Source organism: Ranitomeya imitator, chromosome 4 (assembly GCF_032444005.1).
Source record: "Ranitomeya imitator isolate aRanImi1 chromosome 4, aRanImi1.pri, whole genome shotgun sequence".
Classification (NCBI taxonomy): Eukaryota; Metazoa; Chordata; class Amphibia; order Anura; family Dendrobatidae; genus Ranitomeya; species Ranitomeya imitator.
In genome coordinates, this window is record NC_091285.1 from 117,116,258 (window position 1) to 117,134,592 (window position 18,335).

Sequence of the window (18,335 nt, forward strand, 5' to 3'; positions counted from 1 at the left end):
GAGTATATACCCCCCTGGGAGCGCCGGTGTGTTTTTTCAGATATTATTTATGTGATTGATATGTTGCAGTACCTCAGAAAAGGCCTGAGTTTGCCCTTAAAGGGAATGTTTATTTGTTGCACTTTGCCTAAAAGTGATAATGTTTGAAAGTATTGAATAGCTAGATAGAATTGTGTTTTATATAGCCAATAGAATGTAGTTAACAGTAGAGAGTTAAGAGTTAGGTAGTCTGAGATGATGTACTGTGAATAAACTGAAGAAAATGCAGTGAGCCCGTGGGGGTTGATAGACTGATCTGCAATTGAATAAAGTAGACCCCTGTGGGTTAGTTAAAAAGTTTGCACTTAGAGAAGAATAATTGTTTTGCACTTGAATAAAAATAAAATGTTTGCCTTTGCACTTAATAGATAGTATACCTGTATGGGTAATTACATTTTATAGTTAGTGCATCTGTTATTAAAATGTTCTATTTTTAGGAGTAGGCTGGCAATGTAAATATATTATTGTTTGTAACGTTCAAGTGTCCTCACCTCCCATAAAGGGAAGCTTAGTATATATTAACTTTATAAACTAAAATATAGCACTGGCGCTTACAACCGTGGGGTAGGGAAAACCGGTTTTGAAGCCGCTGGTGATTAGAACAGGTTCTGTGTATATACCTGTTTGAGAGACAAGTAATGTTAGTAAAATAGAAGTATAATCGCCCCGCTAGCTAAACTGTAGTAGGGATGCAGCAGAGGTGAATAGTACCGAAACTAGATTAGATAAAGTTTGCTTAGTACTCACTTGCTCCCATAGAAAATGTGTAGGTCAATCGTGATTTTTTCTGACTGGTACAACTGTTGAAGAGGTTATAAAGATCATATTGTGTTGTTAGTTTTACTTGGGATATATGTTAAAATCTGTCCAGTGTGAACGGTATACTTTGATTGTAAGTGTAGAAGTGTACTTACTGATGACCACGTTGATGGTACAGCATTTCAAAATTTGTATATCTTTTTTGCTAATGTATTGTTGTTTTCTTTTCCAAGTCCCGAAGCACTGGATTTAACGGGGGTGGGGGGGTGGGGGGGAGTGCAGCGCCCCAGGGTCCTGGTCGTTGCAGTAATATCATTCTCCTCTAGGGGGGAATGATGTTACGTTTGGAGACAATAAAGGAGATCTCACTACCAGTTAACACCAACACACAACACACTTCATACTCCAGTCCATCAGGGGGAGCTATGCTCCTATTTATTAGGGGTCTGGATAGGTGGTCTGGATAGAAAGTTAGGCAGACGCTGACTGAGCTTTGCTCAGGACAGTTGCTATCTGAGCTCCGCTCAGGTAGTTGGTCCCTGACAGGGGTGGGATCCTGTCAGAGGCCTAGACAGAAGGCCACGGAGCTGCGCCTGCCCCAAGTGCGGCAGCTTTCAGAAAGAGACACGAACAGAGAACTGTATTGTAAAGCGTGAGGATTAGTCATAGCAAGAGGAGAGGAAACCAGAAGGAGTTCTGCCCTGCATAGCCTGCCTCCTTCTGAGGCGCAGGATCTGGTAGCCGGAACACCGAGGGAGCAACAGTCCTTAATGCCTTGCTCCAGAGACCGGCAGGACAGCTAATTTCAAGTTACTGATCCGCCCTATACAGATTAGGCACGGTGGCAACTTGTGGGTGCCAGGGCCTGCTAGAGTTCCTGTAAAAAGCCTCAGGCCACCAGTCATACGGGTTTTTCCTATCCATCTGGGGGACAGAGAGTGACATAACATCTAGAACATCTACAACAGTTGTGAGGCCCTTATGAGAGACTCAGCAGTAAGGTACTACAACACTCAGGCGCTAGAGGAAGGCTACTGATTTCCACCTGGATAAGGGGACTCAGGATTTGTCTCCAAACCGGCCGGACTCTGCCTACCCTGTGATCTGGTGCTCTGGACTGTGGATGCTGAAGCCTTCAGTAAAAAGGTAAAGAGACTGCAACCTTGTGTTCTCGTTCTTCACTGTGCCTCACACCATCCACCATCTACACACTGGGAAGCCCTGGGGACATACTTCACCTGTGGGAAGGTATACCATCTAGCTGCCATAACATCAACCCAGCGGACCCCTAAGCAGCGTCGGTCACCCTGACCGAATACCACAGGTGGCGTCACAAACATTTTCCCTTTAAAGACCTTTCCCCCCATTTACAACGGACCTCCCGAGGGCCACGGACCGGGTCAGCCACCGTGACATCCCCCTTTGAGAACCGAAGGACCCGGTACCGAGTACCCCACAGCCCTACGGAGGCGCTCCAATCTCGCTGACGGATGATTGCAAACAGGCTATTAAATGATTGCCAATCAGCTTGCATGTAGACGTTTGGCAGTCTTTTAACGGCCACAGGTTGGCAAGTGTGAACCCTCACTAAGCCAATAAGTCCCAGCAACTTCTGAACAAGAGTCTGATCATTGTTTTCTAGAAGTAATCTTCCTTTTAAAACATTAGAAGTCATAAAGAAAATTGTGAGATTGTGCTTGTTTTTTTTATCAGTGTTGATTGTAAAACTAGAAACAGTTGTGCAGTAAGATGAGTGAAGAAACGTGTCACTTAGGAGTTCATCACCATTATATATATATTATAGTTATCATTTGATCTAGTTAACAGCCCCAATTGGTCATTAAAGCTTGTCCAAGATATTGTGACCTAACTACTGTACATAGGACCCACAACTCTGCCCATTTTCTTATCACTTCTGTAATATTCTCATTGGAAAGTTTCCTATTGCTTACAATTATTAGCTGGTGCTATTTCACATGGCTTCAGTGATCCAGAAATAATAGACAATGTATTTATACAACTGGCAAAATAAGTCAACCTAATGAAACCATTATCTTCACACATATGAGACGGTATCTAATCACAACTAAACTGAATAAATGATGTCTAGAACACGACTCCTCTAGAATAAGATGAGCTTTTAAGAAATAGTCTAATGTGCTAGATTATTCTGACCAAATATTGTTTTCATGTCTGGATGACGATACATTTCTATAAACTGGCTTCAGGATAAAAGGTGATATTTCCATATGCTTCCTGTCAGCTCTACAGCTGCCCTTGAGATTCACAGAGTCAGATTGATAGCCACAAGCAACACCACCTTTTCCCTATGGCAAGTAAATGCGATATTTACACAAACAGTTGCAAAGTGAATTTTGCAGAAAGCATACATGGTGTTTCTATTCCCTGTAGAAAAATATAGTAGATGGCAATGTATTTTTTTCTGCATAGTGACAACATAAGATTTCAAGTACAGAATAACTTACTTGAAGAAAGATAGTTTACAAGTGTATGCATGTCCATGTGTTGAAATCTATTTAAAGGGAACCTGTCACCAATTTTTGAGCCTATGAACAAATGCCAAATGCTCTTGTGCTGCACTCTACAAACAGACAACGAATAAGCAAACATAAGAGCACGATACGTACGAATCTAACTGATTTGCCAATACCTAAACATTTTAGTGAGTGTAGACACTGTTAACCAGTTGCGTTTTAGAGTAATTGATGGGGTCCCGATACTGAGGAGAGGGGGTGATAGGAATCTTATACTGAAACAAAAGGAACTAAGGTGGATTTCAGTTTTGGAAACACTGCAGCCCAAGGGGCTCAATCTAGACTATAACCTGCAGATTTGCACTACATAATTATGTTACAATATTGATGTGCTACAGGTAGTCTGATATTTGTGTTCAGATATATAGGATTCTCCCCTTTGACACAGTGTGTGTACTCTACTCCGTGTGTGTTTTAATATTGTGCTGTTTATGTACTTTGTTTTTAGTGTAATCTGTTTTTTTCTCTCTTTTTTTCTTTCTTTTGTGCCTAGGGTCGTGATTTGGCAGTCAGAGAGTGGATGGAGGTGCCTTATCTGCTATTTTTAGCGTATTGTTTATATGTTGTTTTGTATTTTTTCTCCCTGCGCTCCCTGCCTGCTTCATCACGGTTGTTTGTGAGGGATGGTTGCCATGGAGATGGCTATGCTTGCGTCTGCCTTGGAGCGCTGGCCTGGTATGGCGTACGGGCGGTCTGGTTGCCATAGCATATTTGTGCTGTGGCTCCTGGTCCGGCCGTGTGACCCACTGCCGGGTCAGATGCTCCGATGCGGACGATTACTCTGGGGCACCTGGCGCGTGTGTGCTTGGTTGTGCTGGGAGGCGGCTTGTTGGTCGTCTCCTTGGTGCGCCTTGCGCGTGCGCTCCTGCGCTCTATGACGTCGGGGGCGTTCGGCGCTTGCGCACTTGGTAACGCTGTGGGGCGGTCAGGTGATCGGTCTTGCAGTGTGCCGTGCGCGTGCGCCGGCGTCCTATGGCGCTCACATGCAGCCTTGTACCTTCTGCCTTGATTGGGGGGTTTATTTTGTGCGCCTTTTCTCCTAACCCACAGGGATTGGATGAGAAAGGGGATTGGCCCATGGACATTATGCGATTGGTGGAGATGTCGATATGGCAACCAGACAACAAATGCAATCATTGGACTGTGCACCTCTGTGACGTTTGTTTATATATGTGATTGTGAATTTTATGCTTTTCCTGTATATATTTCCATAGGATATGGGTAGTGATGGTGTTGCTTAGCTGTTACTTATTAGATGTATGTATATTATTTGATATTTAAGCACATTAAATGTATATTTAATAAAGGCCGCCCCTTGATGGTGATTGGAGCCCATGTGGGTTTCACACTATTTAAGATGGCTACTTTGGACAATGTGTATACTTGACAAAGGCCAACCAGGCCGAAACGTTGTATTTTTATCATGGCGGAATAAAGAACTTTTTGGATTGACATCACCTGGTATGGATGCTGCTCTCTCTTTTTTGCACTCTACAAACATGTCTGTCAGCTCCTGACTTCCCCGGTATGCCCCCCCCCAAAATACCATATGCTCCCGTGCTGTATGTAAATAAGAGTGGTCCTGTCCAATGGGCGTCTTTGCTGCGGCGTAAGTCCCTCCTCTTTGCTCCTAATCGCGTCCTCCTGCTTTGATTAATGTGATGCGTAATCCACATAGCAAACCTAGAGCTTGCACCTGCGCAGTAGCCTCACAGGACCACGCAGGCGCACTCTGCTTTGCCCTACTGTGAGCAGAGCATTAAACAGCACTGCGCAAGCGCATAATTGTGATTTATGTGAATGGCAAACCGAGATCTCATGCCTGTGCAGTAGCTTCATTCAAATGACATCGCAATACGCTTGCGCAGTGCTGCTTAATGCTCTGCGCACAGTAGGGCAGAGCAGAGTATGCCTGTGCAGTCCTGTGAGGCTACTGCGCAGGTGCGAGCTCTAGGTTTGCTATGTGGATGACGCATCACATCAATCAAAGCAGGAGGATGCGATTAGGAGCAAAGAGGAAGGACGTATGCCGCAGCAAAGACGCCCATCGGACAGGACTGCTCTTATTTACATACAGCGTGGGAGTATATCAAATGGTATTTTTGGGGGCATACAGGGGGAGTCAGGAGCTGACAGACATGTTTGTGGAGTGCAGCACAGGAGCAGTTAAAGGTGATGGCATTTCTTCATAGGCTGAAAAACTGGTGACAGGTCCCCTTTAATGTGTGCTACCCTTATGCATGAAGCCCATTCCCACATCAGTGAAGAATTTGTCAGCCTTTCTTTCAGAAATCTCAAACTACTGCATAGCCAATGACCTCTATAGATAAAAGATGTTCTTCTGCTACATTAGTATTTTGTATAGGAACAAATGCTGCTTTTTGTGCGTTTTATTCTGTTGTCTGTTCGGATGCTTTTATGTGTTACTGTCTTAGTACAACACTAACTCATTAGGGTTCAGACCAGAACATGAGACCTACAGAGCAGTACTGACAGGATATCATGCTCTGTACATACATGATTAGCTTACAAATGGATATGGAAGGTTTTTTAAATGTATATTGCAAACAAAATTGATGCAGAGTTTGTATTGTAAGACGTGTTTAAGGAACTGTGAGTGGTGACCATTTACTGTATCATACCTTGAACAACTGTGTATGATGCCTCCACTGAGGATAGATTGGTTATAACAGTCACGTCGTCATCCCGATTGGAGTTTTCAATGTCAATTGTAATAGACTTTTCCATTTCTCGATGAAGGCTGGTGACAACTCCAGTTGGTCGGGTTACATTGGTCAAGCGGCCTTCGTTGTCATAACTAAAATTAAGTCAAGTGAACAATATTACCTGAAAGAACAGCTGTAAAAACACTAAGAACAATAGATTTATTTAATGAATGTGGATCAATGAATGCACAAATATTCAGCATAACTGAGAGCATCCAATACCAATGGTACTACTTATTTATGGCACAAAGTAATTTACATATATTTACATAGGTTCTCTAGATAATATGTGAATCTGGACTTGACTAAGAATACATTGTGCTATGTTATAATGGATATACTCGCTTGAAAATAAGGAGAACCTGCCACCAGGTCTAAAGGGGGAGAGATTTTGCCCTTATTATATTCCCAATACTCCATTGAGCATGCCGTTTTTTTCTTTTTTAAAATCTGTCACACAGATCAAAAGACATGGGATATGGAACTTTTGACTTCATGCTAATTTCAATGATCTTTAGGTGATGATCACATATTCTTTATGTCTTTATGCTTATCTGCATTATTACCCTGTGAGAACTGCCGCCTTAATAAAGACCACAAAAATTAGCATTAAATAAAAAAGGTCCATAAGTAAGGAATGTATGGTAGATTTTAACAAAATGTAAAAAAAATGGATTATTCAGAAGCTGTGAGGAATAAAATAAATGAAAAAAAAACAGACACTTTTGATCAAGTGACAAGTCCTCTGTACTTAGCAATGTGAGCATTTGTGCAACCACATCATGTGAAATCAGCTGCCTGTACAGAGGTAGCTAAGAATCACTGGGGGGAAGTTAAACCTGTTGTCACATGAATCATACCTTACTGGCACATTTGGTCATAATAGACTGGGGTCGCCAATTAGGGCTCTATATGAGCCAGAGAAAGGAAACCATCTATGTATTACATCTGGATGACCACCATGTAACACTGTACTGTCCCTAGCCAATAAATGGTGTCAGCTCAAATGTGAATGACGTATGCATGAAGAGGTAGTCCCTTTATTCCACATGCCACAGCTTCTGAGATATCCTGCTGCTGCTGTATAACATTTGTGGATGTTATAGATTGGGTAGATATGTAATAGAGACCACTCAAGTAGCTGCTATGAGCTAAGCTCGGGGCCAACCAAACTCAGGCGTCATTATTCACCTGTCCTATGGTGTCCCTTCTAATACACTCCAGGGTTGACTAAACCTGTATAGTGGACTATGACAATATGAGCCAGAGTACCATTTTGATTTTTGCTTTTGGGCTACTTTGCCCCGAGTACACATCATTATGCGCTATTTTATAGCTTCTTCCATTGATGAAATAGGCTGTATAGCTAGAATCATTAGGATGACCCTAGAGAGCTCCAAATTTAAGGATAATGAAATATACATTCACCATGTATTCCACTTGAAGAGCGAAGAGGGAGTTGAGTATTTCTTAGTCACTTCTCCCTCGTTACGCAAATGACAGAGTGCAGTACACTTCTCTGTGTGCCATTATGTTCTGACATTAAGTTCCGAACGCAATGTTACAGTTGTGAACAGTATGATTTGCTAATTAATACACTGACTTACCAGACATTAAAGCTAATTATTCTCATCTCATAGCCAACAAATTATCCATTGTAGCCTAGCACTTTACATGCTGTTTTTAAAGAAATTTTACATCACAGTAAACTTTCACATATGTAATTTGAGAGTGTTATTTAGAATGGAGTGATATGGATCTTTATTTTCTACTGCTGCAGTGGATTTGCTTTCAAACAGCATAGAAAAGCAATCTCTTTGCAACATGCAACTTCACCACTAGATGTCATTCTAAGCAATGAAACGTGCCACAGCAATAGAAACATATGCGATATACATAAATCCTGTTTACTATTGGAAATGTAAACCAAATATATGCTGATAGATACATCCCATAAGAATTTAAGAATTAGATAAAACTATAACAACCGCCAATTTGAATGCAGCTAAATATGTCTCCTGTAAAAGATGTCAAAGTCATCATAAGCAAATTCTAAATCTGAACCTACCAATCTAATGTCTTCATTACAATTAAAAATATTTTAAATCTATTCTGAAAATGTCATATTATATTCAGGACAGAAGCACCAAATCCCTTTCTTTTCCTTCACACATTAAGGATTCATTCAAACATGCATCAAATGTTTAACTCAGGAAGAGTTCAGATATCAATATTTTGTGGAAAAACCATGATTTTTAATCACATCTTTCATGCTTTCCACCAGTCTATCACACTGCTTTTGGCACAAAAATTTAAGCAGTTCTTTGATTGATGTCTTGTGACTATCCTTCATCCTCTTGATTACATTCCAGAGGTTTTCAATGGGGTTTAGGTCTGGAGATTGGGCTGCCCATGGCAGGGTTTTGATGCGGTGGTCTCCTAATTTTTGCCAGACCTGTATGTGCATAACATTTGGAGACTGGGAGGATTATAGGCCATATATATTTCCCACTCTATAAAAATGTAAATGTGATCGTTTCAAAATTCCTATAAATATGACGCGTGTTTTTACTGACAAATCATGACAATAATTGTGTTATTAGACTGTATCTTGAGGGAAATTAAATACTTGCTGTTTTAACTATGGCTTTTTTTGTACGAAGCAGAAAAAAAGTTTGGCATACAATGTAAAATGCATGGCACGCAATTTGTAGATCTGTGAAGTTGGTAAAGAATCTCAGAGAGAATGTGATCGTGATCACACTTTTTCTATTAAAGTGGTGAATGTAAAACTATCAACAAGCGGCAAAACATTTAATTAACATGTTAATGAAGTACTGCCAGGGCCCACATTATGTCCTCACGTATGCTATCTGCACACACGTGCCTGCTGAGAACGCTCATGGGAATTTCACTGACAGCAATGAGGATTTTCCAGCACACATTGCATTGCACACATTACTTTGCATCTTAGAAATGATTGCTCACAATGTCTACTGACAATTTTGGGATATTCATGAAAACACATATGTTTCCTTTACAGTTTCTACTGAATTGTGAATTACGTCAGTAAAAAGATCATAAAACATAATTAACTAGTCACATTAAATGAACATTCAGCAGCATTACTGCGGTCTAAACACATTTTGAGCATCATACAAAAAATGCATAGATATTAATGTGCGTTTCTTGGCTATTCTATTATCCTTCAATTGTATGCTTGCATTTTCAGCTAGAATATATCTCCTTGGGTTATTTAAATGACAGTCGAAATTCTAACACAGTCGCTCCACAAATGTTGTCATAGTAACCCCAATGCTGTGAGAGGTGAGAAACTGGCTAAAATAATTCTCATAAGGTGCAAAAAGAAAGCTGGGAGTTGAAATTATCTGGATAGCAGAGGACTGGATTTATGTATCATTTTTATGTATAAATAGTTGTCTTCCGACCATATAAAGGATGTTGAATCTTTGATCGAAAAGTCTAACCAATGTCATGGTGTAAATGGTTGTGATTAAAGTTGTTTGAAATTCAAAATTGCCAGCTTTGGCCTGTTTCACACATCAGTTTTTAGCTGTCAAGCATAATCTGGAGAATTTGTAAGAAAACGGATCAGGTGCAAATTGTGAAAAACTGATGGGCCGGATCCGTTTTTTTGCTGGATCTGTTTTTATTTACCGGGCATAGAATTTGGACTTCCTGTTCCGGAGAGAGAGAGCTGTACGTTTTCTCCGTCAGCTGGAAAAATCATTTTGGACTGATCCGGCAAAAAACAGATGAAACGTGTAGCCATCAGGCGCAATCCGGCACTAATACAAATCTATGAGAAAAAATGGATCCGAAGGAAGAAAAAAATCGGATCTGTTTTTTTCAAACTTCGCCGGATTGTGCCTGACGGCAAAAACCTGATGTTTGAAAGGAGCCTTTGTCAAAATTTTCCTCAAAGGTGATTTGCTGCAAACTATTCGTAATACTGAAAATTTTCTAATTGACTGGAAAATACATGTATAACACTCTGAGGTCTCGTATTGAACTCTCTTTAAGCTCATTTATACAAACACTGCCTTATCATAGTCCAAGTTACCTCAACCTATCTGACTGTGAAGGAGAGAATGGCTAATGAAATCAATTATTAAACTTTATATAAGTCAGTTCACATATGGTGTAGCAAGATGGCAATTGTGTCTTTGAAACTGTCTTGGAAGTCCTTGGAACTGTCCTGGAAGGAATCTTTGGAATGCAGGAGTGAAGACACTGGAATACACCAAGACACCATATTTGGAAATTAAGTTGGACATGGACCAATTACAAAGTGACTAGCTGTTCAGAAGTTGTGCGACCCCCCCTCCCCTCCATTTGCTGCTTGTAGTATCTTCCTTTGTTCTGAAAATAAAGTTCAGTTGTGCACTGAGAGAGGAAGTGTGTATCTGCCTCTGTGTATCTGATACATTCTTTGGCCTCTAAGCGCGCACTCAGCTTATATTTGGTCAGGTACAAGCAATCATATAGATCTCACTTTAAGAGATCTCCCTCACATTTTTGGCGCCACAACGTTTGGCTACTAAGGGGTACGCACGCCAGGCATCGACGCTCTGCTTGGATCGAGGAAAAACGTCTAGGGTGGCTCGAGTAGCAGACTGATCACCTCCATAAAAACACAGTAAATCTGCTGATTTCTTTATGAATCTGTAGTACTTGCTTGTGTTACTCGAGCCATTATTGTAGTTCGGTACTCGTGTTTGCAAAGTGTCTGTGCCGCCCTGACACGGTAGGATGTGTGATGCGTACACCTGGTGACCCTAAAAGAACCCACAGTTACTGGCTGTGAGGAACGCAAAATGTGATTAATTGCTTGTAACTTGCTGCATGTTGTCTTGAAAGTACAAGACCTGTCCTGGGCTATTGAGTCCTCTGCCTGTGTGTAGCAAGCATTGGGAGAGGAGGTTGTCTATGGTATGGTGAGCGCAAAGTTGGTCCTAGAGTCTCGAGTGTGGGGCATGGCGTGATGGAATCATGGGTGGAAGCGCAAGAAATGGGTAGAAACCTCTTTAAACCCTAGCATTGTGCACAAGGTCTGAGATAGAAATCCCAGTTACAGAGGACGGTCAGTTTTTTGTGTTTGTCCGTCCGGGTGGTTGTGTGTTTCTGAGAGTCCCTCTTCCGGGATTAGTCATCCTGTCTGTGACAGCACGTGAGGAACTGGGAGATTTAGTGTTGGTGCTGGTGAGCGCAAATTCTGTGTGATCCCAGATACTTGAAGCAGTTCCGAGGGGACGCACAGTGTTTAAACCATGCAAGAAGACAGCAGACTCATCTCATCCTCTGTGCTCTTCATAGATTTGGGCTGGGACTTCTGGTGACTGGAGAACACTCAGTCTTTTTGTTTGTCTAAAGTTAGTAGAATATGGAGAAATTTTTGCAGTTCTGTAAGAGAGGGGGGAAATGTGAGGATGGCAGATTAGATTGCAGTATGATAGTGTCTACCAGAGAGGGAAAGAAGCATATACAGAATATGAGGCGAATAATGAAAGTATGTGGATTCCACGAGAAAGGTAGATTGCAGCCGTTAGAATGGCGGGGAGTTATTAATGAGAAGAAAGGGAGGCTGGAGGATTAGGGATGATTGCAGGCAGCCTTAGCCTGGTGCAGGACAGCAGAAAATCTATCTAAGGAAAGCTGGGTGGAAGAGGTGAGGAAAGATGGGAAAGGCAATGTAATGGATTATGGGTATTACAAAGCCACTGCTGACCAGCCAACACCCAATAATGGTGTCCAGGGGGGTTGGACTTGCCAAAATTGTGGTCAACAGAATCCTGATTTTTATGCTCCAAGCTCTGCCTGTGGTGCACCTCATTCATATCCAGATAATGCATTTGCCCCACCCCCACCTTTCCCAGCTCTGGTAACACAGTTGGTGTGCCCGGAGATCCAGCCCCCAGCCTCCACTGGCAGCCATCTTGGTGCACCCAAACCACACCCTATCCAGCCCCCACTAGCAGCCATCTTGGTGCACCCAAACCACACGCCATTCAGCCCCCAGCCTCCTCTGTCGGCCATCTTGGTACACCCGAATCACACCCCGAGAAGGCCCTGGCTAAAACAACACCACTGCCTGCAGCAGCTTACCCTGTCCTCACCCATAATGGTCAATATTACACTCCACCACCTGATCCATTAGTGCCTACACCTGCGATATCACACCTATATCCTTACATTCAGTCTCCCCTGGTACTCAGCCCTCATCCGGCTGTCTCCAATGCTTATGGTAACCAGAGTTCTGGGTATCCGGCCGCTGTACCATCAGCTCAGGGACACGCACCACTCCCATACAATCCGGGTGAGCCAGGAGGTGCATCCAGTCTCCCCAGAGCTCCCTCATACCAAAACCCAATCCTCTCAAGTGCTGAATGGGATGAGGCCTCAACTGTGACAGGCCCACCCATGAACAATGGACATCTCTCTTTGAACAACACCTTCCCTCGGGCCCACTGCTAACGGTGGACTTTGGTGATATAGCTACACAGCAGGTGGTCACCATAGTGAATTCAGCAAATGCTATCCTTAGACATATAGCAGGGTTGGCAAAGACAATAACCCTAGTGAGAGGTGAAGACATCCTGCGTGAGTGTGACACCATCATTCGCCGGCAAGGTCCTATTCACCCAGGCCACATTGTCATCACCAATTTCGGTAAATTACCTACAACATTCATGATACATGAAGACACAAAAGAGAATAGTAAAACCAAAAACACTCAGTTTGAAAAAATGTTGCAGTAATCCGCAAGTGCTAGACTGGGGAGTTCCACCACTCCTCTTGGGCTATCTGCACAATAGCTGTTCTACCCTGTATGCACACATGGATTTTTCCTCTCTGAACCCTGTTCACACAGGTTATATACAGATGATCAGGTTTTTAAATACATCAGATAGGGATTGCATACATTAGTTAGGACTGCTCTGATAAGGGTATACCGTGAAGATTGGTAGAGCAGCTTAGTATACATTTTTTGCAAAAAACGTATCAACCAAATACCCTGTTTTTTACATCTTTTACTAGCACTTGCGGATTACTGCAACATTTTTTCAAACTGAGTGTTTTTGGTTTTACTATTCTCTTTTGTGTCTTCAGGTTTCTTGGTGGTGTGTGAACATGATCCTACAGACTTGTTCACTGTGCAAGTAGCCCATGTGTTCCTGTTTCCATAATTGTTCTCTTGTGTCTACAAGACTGGGGAGTTCCACCACTCCTCTTGGGCTATCTGCACAATAGCTGTTCTACCCTGTATGCACACATGGATTTTTCCTCTCTGAACCCTGTTCACACAGGTTATATACAGATGATCAGGTTTTTAAATACATCAGATAGGGATTGCATACATTAGTTAGGACTGCTCTGATAAGGGTATACCGTGAAGATTGGTAGAGCAGCTTAGTATACATTTTTTGCAAAAAACGTATCAACCAAATACCCTGTTTTTTACATCTTTTACTAGCACTTGCGGATTACTGCAACATTTTTTCAAACTGAGTGTTTTTGGTTTTACTATTCTCTTTTGTGTCTTCAGGTTTCTTGGTGGTGTGTGAACATGATCCTACAGACTTGTTCACTGTGCAAGTAGCCCATGTGTTCCTGTTTCCATAATTGTTCTCTTGTGTCTACAAGACTGGGGAGTTCCACCACTCCTCTTGGGCTATCTGCACAATAGCTGTTCTACCCTGTATGCACACATGGATTTTTCCTCTCTGAACCCTGTTCACACAGGTTATATACAGATGATCAGGTTTTTAAATACATCAGATAGGGATTGCATACATTAGTTAGGACTGCTCTGATAAGGGTATACCGTGAAGATTGGTAGAGCAGCTTAGTATACATTTTTTGCAAAAAACGTATCAACCAAATACCCTGTTTTTTACATCTTTTACTAGCACTTGCGGATTACTGCAACATTTTTTCAAACTGAGTGTTTTTGGTTTTACTATTCTCTTTTGTGTCTTCAGGTTTCTTGGTGGTGTGTGAACATGATCCTACAGACTTGTTCACTGTGCAAGTAGCCCATGTGTTCCTGTTTCCATAATTGTTCTCTTGTGTCTACAAGACTGGGGAGTTCCACCACTCCTCTTGGGCTATCTGCACAATAGCTGTTCTACCCTGTATGCACACATGGATTTTTCCTCTCTGAACCCTGTTCACACAGGTTATATACAGATGATCAGGTTTTTAAATACATCAGATAGGGATTGCATACATTAGTTAGGACTGCTCTGATAAGGGTATACCGTGAAGATTGGTAGAGCAGCTTAGTATACATTTTTTGCAAAAAACGTATCAACCAAATACCCTGTTTTTTACATCTTTTACTAGCACTTGCGGATTACTGCAACATTTTTTCAAACTGAGTGTTTTTGGTTTTACTATTCTCTTTTGTGTCTTCAGGTTTCTTGGTGGTGTGTGAACATGATCCTACAGACTTGTTCACTGTGCAAGTAGCCCATGTGTTCCTGTTTCCAACATTCATGATACATGCTGTTGGACCGATCTATAACCCTGCCGATCCGAATGGAAGTGCAGCAATCCTCAGATAAGCAGTGCTGGCTGCTTTGAACTATGCTCACATGAATCAGAATGTGGAGACAATAGCCCTACCCACTATTAGTGTCGGCTTTTTTGGGTTCCCGCTCCTAGCTTGTGCCAAAGAGATGGTTGACGCAATTCATACCTACTGTACAGTCTCACGCTCACTCTCTGAAATCAGGCTTGTCACTGAGGATGACAGAACAGCCCAAGTCCTGAAACATGCCTGCTAAGCATGGGTGGTACCTACCGCCCGATCCCCAGTACAGCTACCCCTGCCACATTACTTAAAGATGAGGAAGATGTGGAACTGCTCCCTGGGCTATCTCCGCCGCAACCACCTCCACCCCACAACACCAAGATTACGGTCCTTTGAGTACCTGAAACTTTGATGTATGTTAAGTTCACTCCTCACCAAGCTGCCACCCTCATGTCCACTTTACCAGTTCCAGAACTCCAACCCATGCCATTTTACAGATGCATTGTTCAAATACAAAAATTATATTCAGCCACCTGGCAAGATCTTCAGGCCCTTGCATCGGTAAAAGCAGGAGACATCTACTGGCCTATGTTAGAAGCTTCCCTGAACAACTTTAGACTAGTGAGTGACACCAAGTGGGAGTCAGGGTTCGAATTCTGTGACCAACTGAAGGCCTGGGCCTAAGATAAATTGATAGACCAATCCATTTCCTTCACAGATGTACATCAAGAGTCTGGAGAAAGCATTCAAAAGAATCATGCTCGTATCGTACAATTATTCCAGGATCTGGGGTTCCGACAGGATATCGAGAATAAACTTCAACTCCTTGTGTCCTCCTTCGTGGAAGGGTTGCAGGAAGACATAAGAACCATGTTCACCACCCACCATCCAGAGTACAGCAACCTTGACCTCAGGACAGTTTTGTTGATTGCTAAAGTGTTGTGAATTCTGTTGTCAGGCTCCCTCCTGTGGTCATGAATGGTACTTCGGCTGGTTCTGTCCATGGACTTTCTCTGGTGCCTGTGGGTGTTTCTGAGTTTCCTTCCACAGGTGACGAGGCTAATTCGTTAGTGGGCTGCTTTATTTAGCTCCACTTGGATCTTTGCCCCATGCCAGCTGTCAATGTTGTACTATGGCTCTAGTTCGCTCCTGGATCGTTCTGAGTTCCTGTTGCTCCAGCAGAAGCTAAGTTCCTCTGTGCTATTTTGCTTGTTTGCTATTTTTTCTGTCCAGCTTGCTTTTGTCAATATTGCCTTGATTGCTGGAAGCTCTGGGACGCAGAGGGGCGCCTCCCGCACCTTGAGTCGATGCGAAAGGTATTTTTCCCTGCACTCTCTGCGTGGTCTTTTGTAGGTTTTTGTGCTGACCGCAAAGTAACCTTTTCTATCCTCGGTCTGTTCAGTAAGTCGGGCCTCACTTTGCTAAATCTATTTCATCTCTGTGTTTGTATTTTCATCTTTACTCACAGTCATTATATGTGGGGGGCTACCTTTTCCTTTGGGGAATTTCTCTGAGGCAAGGTAGGCTTTATTTTTCTATCTTCAGGGCTAGCTAGTTTCTTAGGCTGTGCCGAGTTGCATAGGGAGCGTTAGGCGCAATCCACGGCTATTTCTAGTGTGTTTTGATAGGTTTAGGGATTGCGGTCAGCAGAGTTCCCACGTCCCAGAGCTCGTCCTTATTATCAGTAACTATCAGGTCCATTATTTGTCCAAACCACCGGATCATAACACTAAAGGGTATGAGAAGTTGTCAGTGTCTAAGAAGGAGGCACAAGCCACCCCGTTAATGCAGATGACCCCCATTCCTCTAATGCAGATGGCCCAATTGCAAAACGGGCCACCACAGTACTACTCTGTCCCCAGCTCAGCTTATAGACTGTCTGGAACTCAAGATGGTATGCGTCAACGCTTTAGGATCTGCTTCAGGTGCGGTCGAAAAGGTCACTTTAGAATGAACTGCCGGACTCCAGAACACCTTTGTTTTCCATCCTTTAGACCTCGGAGTCTTTATGAGATGTCTCTTCCAGTCCCCAATCAAGTTCAACAGTCCATGCCAACCCAAGTTGAACAACATGCACATCAACGCTAGGAAATGGGCAAACCTGTGTCTATGCTGGCCTCTGTTCCTTCTGGTCCCGTGGATAAAGTAACCCTAAATGTTGGAACTAAATAAATTCCCTTTCCTTGTATACACGGGCACAGCCATAACGGTTTTACGCCAGCAAGACCTCCTATTCACCTCCCTCGCAACTGAAGACTTCATTACCTGTATTGGTGTGGATGGCATCCCGAGGAAATCATATCTAACGAAACCTATACAAATTGGACCATATCAAGAAACAGTTGCTCAGTTGGTAATCTCTCCTACATGCCCGGTTAATTTATTTCTGTCAAAACTTAAAGCTACCATCTCCTATTCGGAAGATGGTATGTCACTTACTCTACGAGATCCCCTTATCATGGAAGAATGCACCCAGGAAGTATCTTTGGGTGAGCAAATAGCCGCCTTATTGGCCAACGAAGCCCTTATCAGATGTGTCTCTCCGTGTAATATGCCTCTTTTTCCCATCAAGAAAAGGACTTTAAAAGGGGAACTATAAAAGTTCCGGATGGTTCAAGACCTGAGAGCCATGAATGCTGCCACGGTTCATGAAACTCTAGTGGTTCCCAACCCTCATACTCTTCTATCAGAAACTCAAACTACAGCGGCAACATTTACTGTCATCGATCTAGCTAATGCTTTTTTCAGCATTGCTCTACACCCTGGTTGCCAATATCTGTTTGCCTTTACCTACCAAGGGTCCCAGTATACATGGACTGTTTTGCCTCAATGGGCCCAGAACTCTCCTAACCAGTTCTCTCAAGCTCTCCAGATCTGCCTTCAACCTTGGAAGGATGCTCACCCTTAGGTCAATCTCCTTCAGTACGTTGATGACCTCCTCCTGTGTGCCAGTCTGGCTCTCCTCTTGTTCCTTTCCTCACAGAACTGCAAGGTCTCACTGGCCAAGGAACAATGGTGGCAGAGTAAAGTTACTTTTCTTGGACACTGTATCTCCCAAGGACTCAAACATCTTACCATTGAGAGAAAGGAAGCTATATATGGGATACCCACACCTGGTGTTTCAAGCAACTTCAATCTTTTCTCGGACTTGTTACCTACTGCCGCCAGTGGATCCCGAATGCATTGCAACTTCTGGCACCGCTGTATGAGGATCTTAAGTCATGTGCAGTCAGTGGTTCTTACTTCAGACTTTCTCCCAGCTCCGAATACAATATTGATGCTCTGAAAGAGGCTATCATGTCAGCACCAGCACTTGGTATACCAAACTATGATCTGCCTTTTACTCTCTTTATCAGTGAAACTGACGGCTACGCAGCTGGAGTTTTATGCCAGAAGCATGGAGGAAAAATGCGTCCTCTTGGATACTATTCCGTGAAACTAGACCCAGTGGCTCTTGCCGCACCGTCCTGTCTCAGAGCTGTTCATGCAGCTCACATTCTCTTGGATAAGACAGCAGATATAACTCTGGGACACCAAATTGTTCTCTATGCTCCTCATGACATACAAGCCATCCTTTCCCAGACACAGCCCCAGCATCTGTCTACTCAGCGACACCTCTGGCTCCAAAGCTCTCTTCTCTTTCCAACCAATGTAACACTGGAGAGATGTACCTCTTCCAGGGGGAATTCAGTGGTCCTC

At 42.9% G+C, this 18,335-nt stretch overlaps 1 protein-coding gene across 4 annotated transcripts in view; it reads right to left on the bottom strand.

Moving 5' to 3' along the window:
* TENM2 (teneurin transmembrane protein 2) overlaps positions 1-18,335 on the bottom strand; it is a 3,136,407-nt gene that overhangs the window by 576,571 nt on the left and 2,541,501 nt on the right. For all 4 annotated transcript variants that reach the window (XM_069763919.1, XM_069763918.1, XM_069763915.1 and 1 more), the window contains one exon: positions 5,996-6,171. In XM_069763919.1, coding sequence (XP_069620020.1) covers positions 5,996-6,171 — 176 coding nt within the window. The remainder of the gene's footprint in view (positions 1-5,995; positions 6,172-18,335) is intronic.